At 45.1% G+C, this 13542-nt stretch overlaps 1 protein-coding gene across 1 annotated transcript in view; it reads left to right on the top strand.

Annotated features, from left to right (window-relative positions):
- The window catches only part of LOC107125782 (chromosome unknown open reading frame, human C1orf198), a 30341-nt gene extending 21841 nt beyond the window's left edge, over positions 1-8500 (top strand). Inside the window, exons 3-4 of the mRNA XM_015429245.1 lie at positions 2138-2674; positions 4933-8500. Coding sequence (XP_015284731.1) covers positions 2138-2674; positions 4933-4989 — 594 coding nt within the window. The 3' untranslated portion in view covers positions 4990-8500. The remainder of the gene's footprint in view (positions 1-2137; positions 2675-4932) is intronic.
- Positions 8501-13542: the final 5042 nt, after the last annotated feature.

Raw genomic sequence — 13542 nt, forward strand, 5'->3', positions numbered from 1 at the left:
TGGGTGCTGGGCAAGGAGTAAAATGCTGCCTCAGCTGCACATCTAATTGAGGTGCGCCAGCCCTGCCTGCTCTGGCGCCTTCTCTCACTGCACAGTTGATTGGGGCAAAGAATCCTCCATGTCCTAACCTCCCTTCCTGGCAGGTTCCACAGCTATTGTTGCCACGCACTGTGGGGCCTGGTGGGCAACTCATTGAGGATGAGTGTCAGACCTGGATTTGGATTCCTGCAGCTCAATAAGGTGAGCTTAGGTTTCACTGAGAGAGTGACAAGCCTATCTCACAGGGTGGTTGTGGGGACAAAATTAGTAAGGGAGTACCATACATGTTGCTGTGAGCTCTTGAAGAAGAAGAAGACAAGAGATTGGATTTATATCCCGCCCTTCACTACCCAAAGGTATCTCAGAGCGGCTTACAAACTCCTTTCCCTCCCCACCACAGACATCCTGTGAGGTAGGTGGGGCTGAGAGAGCTCTTGACAGAAACTGCTCTTTTTCAAGGACAGCTCTTATCAGAACTACGACTTGCCCAAGGTCATCCAGCCAGGTGCAAGTGGAGGAGTGGGGAATCGAACCCGGTTCTCCCAGATTAGAGTCCACGCACTTAACCACTGCACCAAACTGGCTCTCCTTTAGAGGAATGGTGTGAGATAAAAATCCCTATGTTGGCTCAACCTGTAAAACCATGGGACAGCAAGTGCTCTATCCCAGTGGTCAACCATTACCTGGGTACTTGGACTGCAAAAGGAGATGTTTATGTTGTTATGGACCAAAGCCACCTTGCCCCCCCACCCACCCACATCCTTGCAGATCAGCTACAGAAACTACATCAAACTGAGAGTGATTTGGCCAGTCTGGTGTAGTGGTTAAGTGCGCGGACTCTAATCTGGGAGAACCGGGTTTGATTCCCCACTCCTCCACTTGTACCTGCTGGATGACCTTGGGCAAGCCGTAGTTCTGATAAGAGCTGTCCTTGAAAAAGAGCAGTTTCTGTCAGAGCTCTCTCAGCCCCACCTACCTCACAGGATGTCTGTTGTGGGGAGGGGAAGGGAAAGGAGTTTGTAAGCCGCTCTGAGACTCCTTTGGGTAGTGAAGGGCGGGGTATAAATCTAATCTCCTCCTCCTTTCTCAGTGCCTGAAATGGCACCATTCCTACTTCAAAAACCATTAGACCAAGTATAAGTTGTGATGTGGAATGGCAAATAAACTAAAAGTGCAAAGTTTCATCAGAATTAAGTAAATGTATGGGTTTTGCCAGTTTGAAACTGGATAAACAAGACTTCCTCCATTCTCTGGGCTGATTCACACATCTACACACCAGCCTGCTCTTGGTAGCAACGACAGTAGTAAAACATTTTCAAAGGAGCAGTTTTTTTAAGAAACAAAAACTGGCAGTAGTCATCTTTGTCTGGTGCCATCGTAAGGCAAGTGCTGCCCCTTTAAGCAAGTTGGCTTTTGTTGAGGATGGGTTGAGGTGCTAGCAGCTCTTCCTCCTGCTCTCTGGGAAAGGGGGGGAGTGGGGGGATTCAGTCCTGCAAGCCTTTCTACCATCACCCCTTCCCTGGCCGCCCCTGTTATATTGGCAAATGTGGTGCCGATCTAAATGTTTACCAAGATAATGCTTTTGGGCTTAAGACTTTACATATCAGTGGCATGAATACTCTCAAGCTCCTTTAAATTAAATTATTTTTTTTTGCGAGTTTAGGAGGGACAGAATTGCAATACCTCCTTGATGGCTTCCTTATTAGGAAGATGCTGAAATGTAGGTTGATGTTCAGATTTGCTTGAGCCCTGAATTGCACAGTATGCCCTCAAGACTAGCAGAATGAGTGATGCCCCACAAAAGCGATTGCATTGCAAATCTAGGTGCATTGCACAATTTAGGTTGTAAAATTCCCCTTTTCTAGGCACAGATGTTGTTTATACTAAAATATCAAAATTGTGTGCCAACTAGACATCCCTGCCCCAGCTGTTATGCCACAAGCCTTGGTCACCAGTGGCCTTGGCCACAATCCATGAAATGTTCCTCCTCATCAGCAGCTATCTCTGGAAATCCTACAGAGCCCCCTGCTTTGATATGTTCTGATTACTTTGCCCATATGAAGAGATTTGAAGTTACTTTGTTTTTAATCCCCCACAGAGTCAGATGGAGTTCAGTATTGCTTCTCTGTCGATACAAGAACCGAGTGGAGTGTCATCACAGAATGAACAGAAACAACCTGTCAAAACAGCTCCAGGCCCCCAGATCCCCAAACCTTCACAAGGTGGTAAAACAGTAATCTCAGATGGGTTTATACCAGCCAGGAAAGATGACGAGGCCTCTTTCTGGAAGATAAATGCTGAACGCTCCAAGTTTGAAGGGGAACAGTCCGAATTCTGCTCCCTGACCCCTAGCCAGATCAAATCCATGGAGAAGGGAGAGAAGAACCTCCAGCCTTATTACAGGCAAGAATCTGGTTCAAAAGAGGCACCCAAAGCAGAGAAGTCTAACATGATGAAACCTGAAAAATTGATCACTCCCTTTCTCACTCCCACATCTGTGGAATGGGAGAAACCTCAGCCTGCTGTGAGCACCACTCAGGCCCTTCCTGAACCGGTGGAAAAACTGTCATCTCCTGGGACAAGAAGTGAAGATACTGATAGCGGTTTCCTTTCAGACTTGCAGACACATGGTCAGGTAAAGGCCAGTGTTTTATCCCTTGCCTAATATATGAGTGCTGTGCAATCCCTCTACCCCTCCCCCTGTTTAATGAAGTTATGCAAGAAGATTAGGGGCTCTGTGGAATGCTAAACCCTAACTGAGTCTCTTTGCCCTTATTTCAGAGATTGAAGAAATACCTTTGTCTAATGCACCACCATTTCCTATATGGGATATTTTTAATATTGTAACCTGTTTAAATTGCCTCGCATCCTGCACCCTCTTACTTAAACAGAATTTTATTTAATTTCAATTGAAGCTGCCTGTGTGTGTTAGCTGCGAAAAGCCTGAAAGGAGAGGCTCTGATGTGGTGCTCTGCATATTCAGGGGCAGAACTCTTTGCTTGTCTGTGGCTGCAATCACACACACTAAAGAATCCAGTTTCAATTCACTTTCAGTGCACTTTCCAAATGGATCTTGCCAGTTCACACAGTAAAATCCAGTTGGAAAGTGCACTGAAAGCAGATTATTTAGTGTGTGTGATTGCAGCCTGTGGCCCCGTTCACACAGCGAATTTGCCGCGGGAGAGCCACGGATGCCGGGCGGATTATCCGTGCGCGATCACACCGCCACATCTGGCAAGCGTAGTGCACCCATGGCTTCCTGCCGAAAACCCGCAGTTAAAAAATACCTGCTAAGAAGTACCAGCAACCAGTTTGCCGCGGGCTGCTGACGGACTTGGTTGGTGCGATTGCGCCGGCACGCGGCTTGTCCCTCCAGCCATCGTCTTTGCCGTGGGCGCTGACTGCTGAAACCCCGCTGCACTGCCGTCGCGTCTGATCGCTTAATCGCGGATCAAACTGCGACGGCGCAAATAGCCCCCCCCCCGCATTATCCGGCCCTTTTGACCGGGGCCTGTGTGTGTATCTGATATATAAAGGGGTGAGGATTCACTCAATATGGGATTACATTGCATGAATAAATGACATTTCACTGGATGTCTGTTGCATGAAAGAATTTCCAGTAGGCAATTGGACAGAGAAGCTTTTTTCAAAAATCAGGAGTATGTCCACCAGGCCACCACGTGAGAAAATGTCTGCTATTCACTCCTCTTGGGGTGCCAGAGGGCTGCAGTTGGTGGCAACATGGCAGTGAGTGGTATGGTCCACATATGGTAACCAGTGGGAATGTGGAAGAGGGTATAGCTGGAAAGCATCTGCTACAGCCACCTTGCTGAAGCTAAGCAGGCCTGGGGGCCAAACAAGAGGTGTTTGTTTTTAAAGAGGTGATTCTGTGTTCCCTACAACCACAAAGCAGCTGAGGGAGAAGGCTTTGAAAAAATAAAAGTTTCGGCTCATTAGACTGGGGGGGAGCGGGAGGAAGGGCTCCTGCCTTCCCTTCTCTGAGCAGCAAAAATGCGGAAATACTCCCCTTGGTGTGTTGTTTCAGTGCAGCAAAATGGCTCAGAGGAAAGTGTTATGCCAACTCCTCCAGGAAATTAGTTCTTCCACCCCCCCACCCCGTGGTGGTATTATGAGCCCAAATGGGCTCTCCTTTATTTTGTCTAAAAGCCCTCTCCTGCTGCTGCTTTGTGGCTGCAGGGAACCCAGGTTGGATACAGGGAACCTAAACTCAGCTCTTTAGGCAAGTCTAATTTGGCCCTGAGTCTGGTCACTGCCTGGATGGGAGGCCTGCTTGGAATCCTCTGAACGCCATCCTAAGGGTCCTTGGGATATAAGTGTAATAAACAAATGTGTTAGGAACCCAAAAAGTAAATATCAGTTTCCTCCTTGTTGGACACTGTATGCTAATTTTTAACATCGGAGTTGAATTCTTGGTTGTCCCACTGATTGTACGTGTAGATTCCTTACTGAGAAGAGCTGCAGCTGGTGCTCAGTGTGTTTGTGTACCCAGGAATACATTGTGCCCTCCCAAGGATCCCTGCAGTTAATGGGCCCTCTTGACAGGTACATAGCTAGGAAGAATGTCTTAATCTGGTTTTATTCTCAAGGTAGGAATGAGTATGGCTGTTCATATTAAAAACTAAGTTCAGAAGGAAGATGGGAAAGAAAGGAAGACTGCATGGGCATAGTTGACCTGGAAAGTCTCCCAGACATTTTGTACAAGAGCATGGTCATGCTGCCATTGGTTCTTCTGGGCAGGTTTGCCCAGTGGAAAAGGTGTCTTGCAGTAATTCTGTCGGATTATATAGATTTATAGTTTTGTTGTATTCTGATATCCCTCTCTCTCTCTATGTCTGTAACAATTTACCTTGTCTAAATCTTGTCTCTTCCCAGAACAATACAGGTAATGTTATCTTGAAGACGGGATTTGATTTTCTAGACAACTGGTAAAGAAGAACAGAATAACTTCAGTGCATTTTTTGGAGAGAGCTAAAAGGAGCATCCTTTCCCCTCTATCCTTTGTTTTGTTACTGGCTTTTATGTGTTCTTTAAAAACAAAGCATAATGTTCCAGATCTTTTAAATGTCACCTTTGTATTAATACTTTTTGTAAACTCAAGATAGATATTTGTATTTTGAAATGGTCCAGTGTTAGTGTGGGGTGTTTTGTTTTTTTTAATTTTCACAATCCTCCTGCAAAATGATTAGCCATGATGGGATGGACAGGAGTGATTTCCTGATCATTGCTTATATATTAAGGACCGGGAGGGGAATCTGGCTTGGGAGAGACGTTACGGCCTCCTGACAGAGGCACCCATTTTCATACTGATGCCAGTGAAAACGACGACCTGGCTACACCAGGAATGACAAAATAGAGGGAAAGTGTGAAGAAATGATTGAAGCACAAAATTCAGAATACCAAAAGTCATCATGCCTCTTTGAAATAAATCATAAAGATAATAAGGCTGCAGTTTTTAAAAGAAAATATTTTTGTATTGGTACGTTTAGTTTGGCTTATTTCTATTGCAGCTGATTCGTCTGTGGGATATTTGGCAGTGGGGATATTTTTGAAATGGGAAGACTTTGCCAAAGGGGGATATTCAAAGCAGTACTGTAGCTGCACTTGAATAATTCCCTGAAACTAAAGCCAGGGTTGGGGTCAAGGGAGAAAATAAAGACATATGGGATGCAGCCAGTCATTTACAGGCTAAAATTGCTTGATAAAAGTAACTTTTGTGGAGAAGAGTACCTCAAGTGATGACTGTACCAATCTATAGGGGTGTAGATCGCCCTCTGTTATTATATCAGTGTACTTTATTTACATTGAAGCATTATGGGAACACTTTCTAAAAACTTCTTTAATAAAAATGGTTTCTTTTCGGGACAGGATTATATAACTTCTGGTGCTACTTCCCTTCATGGGAATAGAACTTCCAGGTGTCTCATAGCCTACCTGTTTTGGCAGGTTTATATTTTCAGGGGGGCTTACTGCTTTTTAAAAATAGTTTTTAAAAATAGTGTTGCCCACTTGCAGCTTGAGTTGGTCGAGTTCATCATACCACCTTGGGATTCTACCACCTTAGTTTGCCTCCTCTGTAGACCAGGCCTCATTCTTGTCTAATGCTGAAACACATGAATAGAAAAGTTATGTCGGCTGGATTGCCATTTCAGAAGTGCATTGTGGTTTCTATCCTGCCTCTGCTCTGCCCCCTTTACCTTTAAGCCTTAATTCCCAGTAGTGCACAAATGGTGATCTGTCCAATCCAGTAGCTGACTGATCTTCTTAACCTCAAGAACTGGATTTTCAGAATACTGGTCCCTTGAATCCTTAAGGAGGACCCAGCAACCTCAGATTGGTTAACCCCCCCCACACACACACACATTTACATTTTTTCTCTGCATTTTAATAGTTCCACACAGTTCTAATGTCAGTTACTACCAGCTTTCTCCAGATAGGCCATAACAACTGTAAGTTTTCCACTGTGTGACAGCATAAGGGCTCTGTCAATGGCGATCTGAAAATCTAAAGAATGAGGATGTTTCTGTATAAGTAATGTCTTACACTACTCTTTTTTAATCTGTTTATCCAGTCAGTTACTGTCTTATATAACCTGCAGGCAAATAATAGTGTTGGTAAAGTTAGCTCATATATCAGAGTCTAGTTCTAAATCTTAACTTTTCTTCTAAACAAGGGTAGATATGTTGTAATAGAAAGTTATAGGATGTGGGGAAAGCAGTAAAGAGAACTCAAAGAAAATGTGGCTTCTGGGAGCTGTTTTACACTTTGTGCCATAACATGCATATGGGCTTTTGCTGTGGTAAGCATTAAAAGCAGGAAATGTGTGATGATGTATTTGTAACAATGCTGATGAATGATCAGACCCCTCAGTGTGTAACACAGCTGCAAAAAAACAGCTATGTGCCCCCTAATAGTAACCTGAGCTGTGGTGCTGGGAAAGGGTGTGTGTGATTAATTCATTCTAAAATGGCGGCCATCCTGGGCTTCCTTAAAGCCACTGTAGGGGGAAAAGATCAGTAAGCATATTGTGCCTATGTTTTTGCTCTTGTGCTGTCTTGTGTTTTCTCTCCCTCTTGCTCCCCCCTCCTTAGGATTTTCTATCAGGAAGCTGATGTGTGGGGACAGGCCGTTACTGAAAACATCTTCCCAGCATCTCAGCCCAATCTATACTGGGGGTTCCCCCCAGCTGCTTTTTCAGCTGCATTCCATGTCCAAAGATCCAGTTGTACATCCCCAATGGCAAATGTATTGTGTCCCTCAGATAGGTTTGATGCTTTGCTGTGGGGCCACTGTGTGTTGTACATCCTCCTCTCCATATGTTACATGTTTGCCATAGCTAACAGCTGTGATCTCTTGCAGCACTGGTGCCATTGCAAGCATGAATTGGCTCCTGGATACTGAGTAGCTACCGTTTTGTTTAAACATTGATAGTATCGTAACATTTCTGGAATCATTTGAGTTACATTACTGATAGTTCAAAACAGAAACAAACGAAAGCAATGCCTGCTATAATTCAAGGAAGTGTCCAAAGTTCTGATGGTCTTGTTGACCACTATGGTTAGTTTTTGCAGGTCACTTTAAGATAAAAGACATTCTTACTTTTTAAACTATCTGAAATTTTAAAAGCAACAAATCTAAGAAACAAAAGCTTGAGCACAGGTTTTACAAGCATAATGATATTTCTGATTTGCACTTTTGGGGGCATTTGAAAGAGTCTTTGCAATCTTACTACAGCTGAAGGTTGTAAAGTATGAATTTTCCAGCTCAGGTTCCAGTTTTCCTTAGCTGAAACATTCAATTAATAGCTTCAGTTTTTATAAATGGTGTAACTTTCCATCTTGTTTAGCTCATAAGAGGACCTTTGGCTTCATTGTAGGCACTTGCTTTTCCATGCAGGAGGTCCCAGGTTCAATTCCTGGCATCTCCTGTTAAAGGAACTTGGGTAGAAGATGCCGGGAAAGGTTTGTCCTCTGCTTGAGACCTTGGAGGTGTGCTGCCATTCAGAACAGACAATACTAAGCTAGGTGGACCATTGGTCTGACTTGGTATAGGGCAGCTTTTTATGCTGTCATATGGGTGACTGCCCTCAGGCCATTCTGTGCTGTACAAATTGAAACTTTTAGGTTTTGTATCCCTGGGTTTGTCCGCTGGAGTCGTCATCTTACTCACTTAGGGTACAATTTTGCTGCTCTGCTTTTGCACAACTCCTTTTCATTTCTGTGAGGCTTGTGCAGGAGAACATGTTGGTGGGGGTTGTACTCAGTGAAATTAGCCAGCAATGTATGCTGCAGAATCAATCTTCATCCCATTTGGACTTCCTTTATTGGGATTTGAAGCCTAAATCTGATGCTTCTCCTTTTGTTAGGTATGTTTTTATTGAAATTCATACTCAGAATTGTACTTGGTCACATTTTATATCAAATAATTACTTCTTAATAAAGTCACCTGATGTAGACCAGTTTTGCCTTCTTTGTCTTAGGTCTGTCATGTTGACACTTCATTGTATCAGTTGCTCCTTGTTAAGGTTTGCTTTCAGTGGCTCTCAAGTGGAGCTTAGACACGCACACATTTTCTTAGGCTTGCAAACAAAGTGCAACTTGGAATACGTGGTTAAGTCTGGTGGAATTGTAGGATAGAGGAAGTGGGAAAGTAGGTGTCTCCCACTAGACTGTCTTCTCACTCTTTACAAAATGTCAAGAACAATATTTCCAGGGCTCTTTTTGTAGAAAAAGCCCAGCAGGAACTCATTAGCATAATAAGTCACACCCAACAGCAGGAACTCATTAGCATATTGGGCCACACCCCTGACAGCACAGCTCATTAGCACATTAGGCCACACCCATATGTTACCAGAAGTGTGGTTATCCAGCCACACCCACCTTTTGCTTCTTATTCTGTTTACCTTGCTTGTTGTCAAAACCCAGGGCCTTTTTTTGTAGTAGGAACTCCTTTGCATGTTAGGCCACACACCCCTAATGTAGCCAGTCCTAATGAGTTCCTGCTGTTGGGTGTGGCCTGTTATGCTAATGAGTTCCTGCGGGGCGTGGCCAACTCGGGAGCCAGCCGGAACTCCGTTCCTGTGCGTTCCTGCCCAAAAATAGCCCTCCAAAAGATAGCATATAATATTGCTACCAAATGTGTTTGAAGTGGCACATGTAAATTTCTTTATGGCTCACCTCAAGTGGAGGGAAATGCATATGGTGTGGGATCTAAATGAAAAGTGATGGACCTCTAGAGTGAGCTTAGAAAGGAAAATGGGAGCTATAATAAACTGGAATGATCAGAGATAGGGAATCATTTGGGATGGCTTAGTTCCATTTACCCTCAAACATGCACATCAGTTTAAGGCTTGTAGGTCTGAGGGAGGGTGCTTGGCAGAGAAGGGAGGAGGGAACGCCAAGTGGATAATCCAGGAACCATTTCAGACAATAAATCTGAACACAGCTTCAAGCAAGGAACACCCTGACCCCATTCTCTCAAATTTGATAATAAACAATAATCAGTAATACATACAGTTCCGTGTTCTTTCTTAGTACAGTCAACAGCAATATAATTCTAAGATTCTGTGAACAAAAAATTCTTTCATTTAATACACAATATATTTCAAATTGTTTTCTTAAACATTAATGATGTCATAGTGACTTATTGCCATCTTACCAGGTAATTCTTTTCACAGCTCTCAGCTAACAATCTTTAAGTCGGACTACAAGTCTTAACACCTGTATATGGGACTTCCATTATATAGGAAGCCTCTGAAGACCACGTGCCATTCCTACTGAAGGTGCCAACTTATCAGTGCTATTCACCAATTCACTATTAGTCTAACATCATTTTCACAAACACTGGGAGCAGAAACAAGAAGAGTATTAATTTCCAAATCAGCTTCAAGGGTATGCCTTTGTAGAGCTAGTTGCAGTAATCAAGTCTGGAAGTGACCATTGCATGGGTCACCGTCGCTAGGTCTTGGGGGGGAAAGATAGGTCTTCAGTAGCCTGGTCTACCTAAGATGGAAAAACGCAGATCTGGCAACTGCAGCTACCTGGGCCTCCATGGAGAGAGGAGCATCCAGTGTCACTCCCAGACTTCTCACTGTCTGGGCCGGCATGAAAGGTGCCCCCATCCAACCCCCTGCGACCCAGGTACAGGACCTCCATCTTCAATGGATTTAACTTCAACCGACTCTGCCGCAACCATCCTGCCACAACATCCAATGCCTCAGCCAAGTTCATAGGAATGGAAGACGGATGGCCATCCATTAACAGATAGAGCTGGGTGTCATCAGCATACTGATGACAACCCAGCCCATAACCCTGGACTAACTGGGTGAGGGGGCGCACATAGATGTTAAATAACATTGACGAAAGGATTGCCCCCTGCGGCACTCCACATTTCAGTTGGTATTGCGGGGAGACCCTCTCACCGAGTGCCACCCTCTGTCCCCAGCCATGGAGGAAGGAGGAAAACCATTTCAAGGCAGTCCCCTGAACTCCTATGTCAGCAAGGCAATGGGTCAATAGATCGTAATCGACCATATTGAATGCCGCCATTAGATCTAATAGTAACAGCAACGCCAATCTGCCCCGATCCAGTTGTCTACAGAGGTCATCTGTAAGGACGACCAGAGCTGTCTCTGTCCCATGACCAGGGCAGAAGCCAGACTGGAAGGAATCAGCAATGGAAGTGTCATCCAGGAAGGCCTGGAGTTGTTCAGCCACCGTTCTCTCAACCACCTTACTCAGGAACAGTAGGTTCGACACTGGGCGGTAGTTGGTTAGGACCATAGGGTCCAATGATGTTTTTTTCAAGAGCAGATGAACTACTGCCTCCTTCAAAGCCTCTGAGAAAGTCCCAGTAGAAAGGGACAAGTTGATAATCTCTCCCAGAGGTACCCGAATGCTCTCCCTGCAGGCTTTCACTGACAAGGAAGGGCATGGGTCGAGGAGGCAAGTAGTCGGCCTTACTGCTGCCAGGATCCTGTCGACTTCCTCCTGGGAGAGTTGATTGAAATGGTCCAATATTGGACCAGAAGATGGACAAGGGGCTTCCAGTTCTCTTACTATCGCAATTGTGGTCAGGAGGTTCTGGCGGAGCTCATCCAACGAGCCGCCAGGGGGCATTGGATCCCACAGAGCTTCCTGAAGCTGAATGGGGGCCATTTGACTCCGCAGGTGAGCATAAATGCGCTCGTCGACTAAACAGAGACGGCATGGAATGTTCAGCTGGACCTTCAGGGCGAAGTGGTCAGACCATGGGACTACATCTGTAGTCATCTGATCCACATGTATCTCCATACAATTGTGGTCAGGAGGTTCTGGCGGAGCGTCATGATCTTGTCTGCAAAGTAGCTTGCAAATACCTTGCAGCGGATGGCCAGTTCCCTACTATTTGATCTGCCCTGTGGCAGAGTTGTAATGGATCGAATAATTCTTAATAAATGGGCTTGGCGTGAGCTTGCAGATGCAATGGAGGCCGCGTAGAAATCCTTCTTTGCGGCCTTCACAGCAATCTCATAGGCTTTCATAAGCATCCTATAAGATGTTCGTGACACTTTGTCACGAGCACGCCGCCACCTCTGCTCTAGCCATCTTAGCTCCTGCTTCATCCTCCACAGCTCCGATGTGTACCAAGGTGCTGCTTTGCTGCAAGGATGTAGAGGGTGCGGGGGAGTTATCTCCTTGATGGCTTCAGAGAGCCGGTGTTCCCAGTCCTCCACCAGCTCATCCAACGAGCCGCCAGGGGGCATTGGATCCCACAGAGCTTCCTGATGCCGAATGGGGGCCATTTGACTATGCAAGCGAGCATAAATGCACTCGTTGCCTAAACAGAGACGACGTGGAATGTTCAGCTGGACCTTCAGGGCGAACCAACCTGATACAGCATCTAGCAGGTCGGGCAGGGTATCTGCTGGCACGTTAGGCGGTCAGTACACCAACCAGACAGCCAAACTCTCATCAACATCACATGCCAGGCCTACACATTCAATGCCGGAGATTGTTGGGGCGGGGAGTGACCTTAAGGAACAAAATTCACGGATGAGCAAAACCACATCGCCGCCCCCCCCCCCTGCCGCCCATACGTCCGAGACTGGCAAAAGACCGAAAACCCAGGTGGGGTAAGCTGGTTCAAGGTGAGTTTCACCATCCTTCACCCAGGTTTCGGTCATACAGGCCAGGTCTACTCACAACTCCATGAAATAATCACGGAGCACATTGATCTTATTATTGATAGACCTGATGTTGACTAACACCAGTGTTGGAGAAGGGTAAATTTTCCTAGCCCCACAACCAACCTTCTGTAGGACTGCAAGTCAAATGTTTTAGTTATCACACATTGTTAAGACAGATACTGAAGCACTGATGTAATGGACTCATGGCACCCAAATCCCATTAAGAGATGGACTGCAGGTTCCGAATCAGGTTCTAAGATGTGTCTTTTCCAGTTCTGCTAAAAGCCCACTCTCTTCAGGATCCTGTGAATTACAAGAAAACACAGACATAGGGTGCTGGAGTTTAGCCAGCAAGCCCCAGCCTTGGATAAAATTTGGTTGTAAATTTGCTGTTCCAGAATTCAGGCCTATAAAGTTCTCAAACACAAATACAAAGTTTGCCTAACTTTAAAACAAGCTCAATCTCCACCAGCTTCTATAAATAGAATTGGCTTGTTCTTTTCTTGAAACTGTTATACAAACTCCTAACCACAAATCCACCTCTTTGTAATCCAACAAAAATAACGTTTCTGGTCAAACTGATCAAATCACTAAAAATTTCATCCAAGAAAAACCAGACAGCACATAGCTTACATCAGGAGGAGACAGCGTAGAGTTTTATTTGTCAGTTCAAATTAGTTGGCATCTTCTGCTGTAGTGATTATAAAGACAGAATCTCTCAAATCCTTGGAGCCAATTGCATTATGTAACTACAGGGTAATTCCAGTTTAAACGTGTATATATGGAGTTTGGCAGGGAATTAGAAGGCGCTTGGCGTATCTTGATCAAAATTCAGCAAGTCCTAGACCTCCCTATCTCTGTATCCTCCAGCATTTTACAGCTAAAAGACAGGAAAGACAGACTTTGTTGAGGGTTAGGGTCTGAACCCCTCGCCCCGTCCACCCAATTAGAGTGCTCTGGTGGTGGAAAGTGCCACCCAGTCACAGCTGATTTATGGTGACCCCTCATGGGGTTTTCAAGGCAAGAGACTTCAGAGGTGGGTTGCCATTGCCTGCCTCCATGTCATGACTCTGGTATTCCTTGGAGGTCCCCCATCCGAATACAAGCCAGGGCCAACCCTGCTTAGCTTCTGAGATCTGAGGAGATCAGACTAGCCTGGGCTATCTAAGTAAGGGGTAGACTGCTTTAGGCTCCACTCATTTAGTCTGCAATAGTTTTTAAAGCCCAGAAGGTGTTTTTGTTCGTGTGAAATGTGCTAGAAAATTGTAGTGGCCATGCAATCTATTATCAGCTGTTTAGAATGAACACCCATATGTGAA

Source organism: Gekko japonicus, unplaced genomic scaffold (assembly GCF_001447785.1).
Source record: "Gekko japonicus isolate JY-2015 unplaced genomic scaffold, Gekko_japonicus_V1.1 scaffold3390, whole genome shotgun sequence".
Lineage (NCBI taxonomy): Eukaryota > Metazoa > Chordata > Lepidosauria > Squamata > Gekkonidae > Gekko > Gekko japonicus.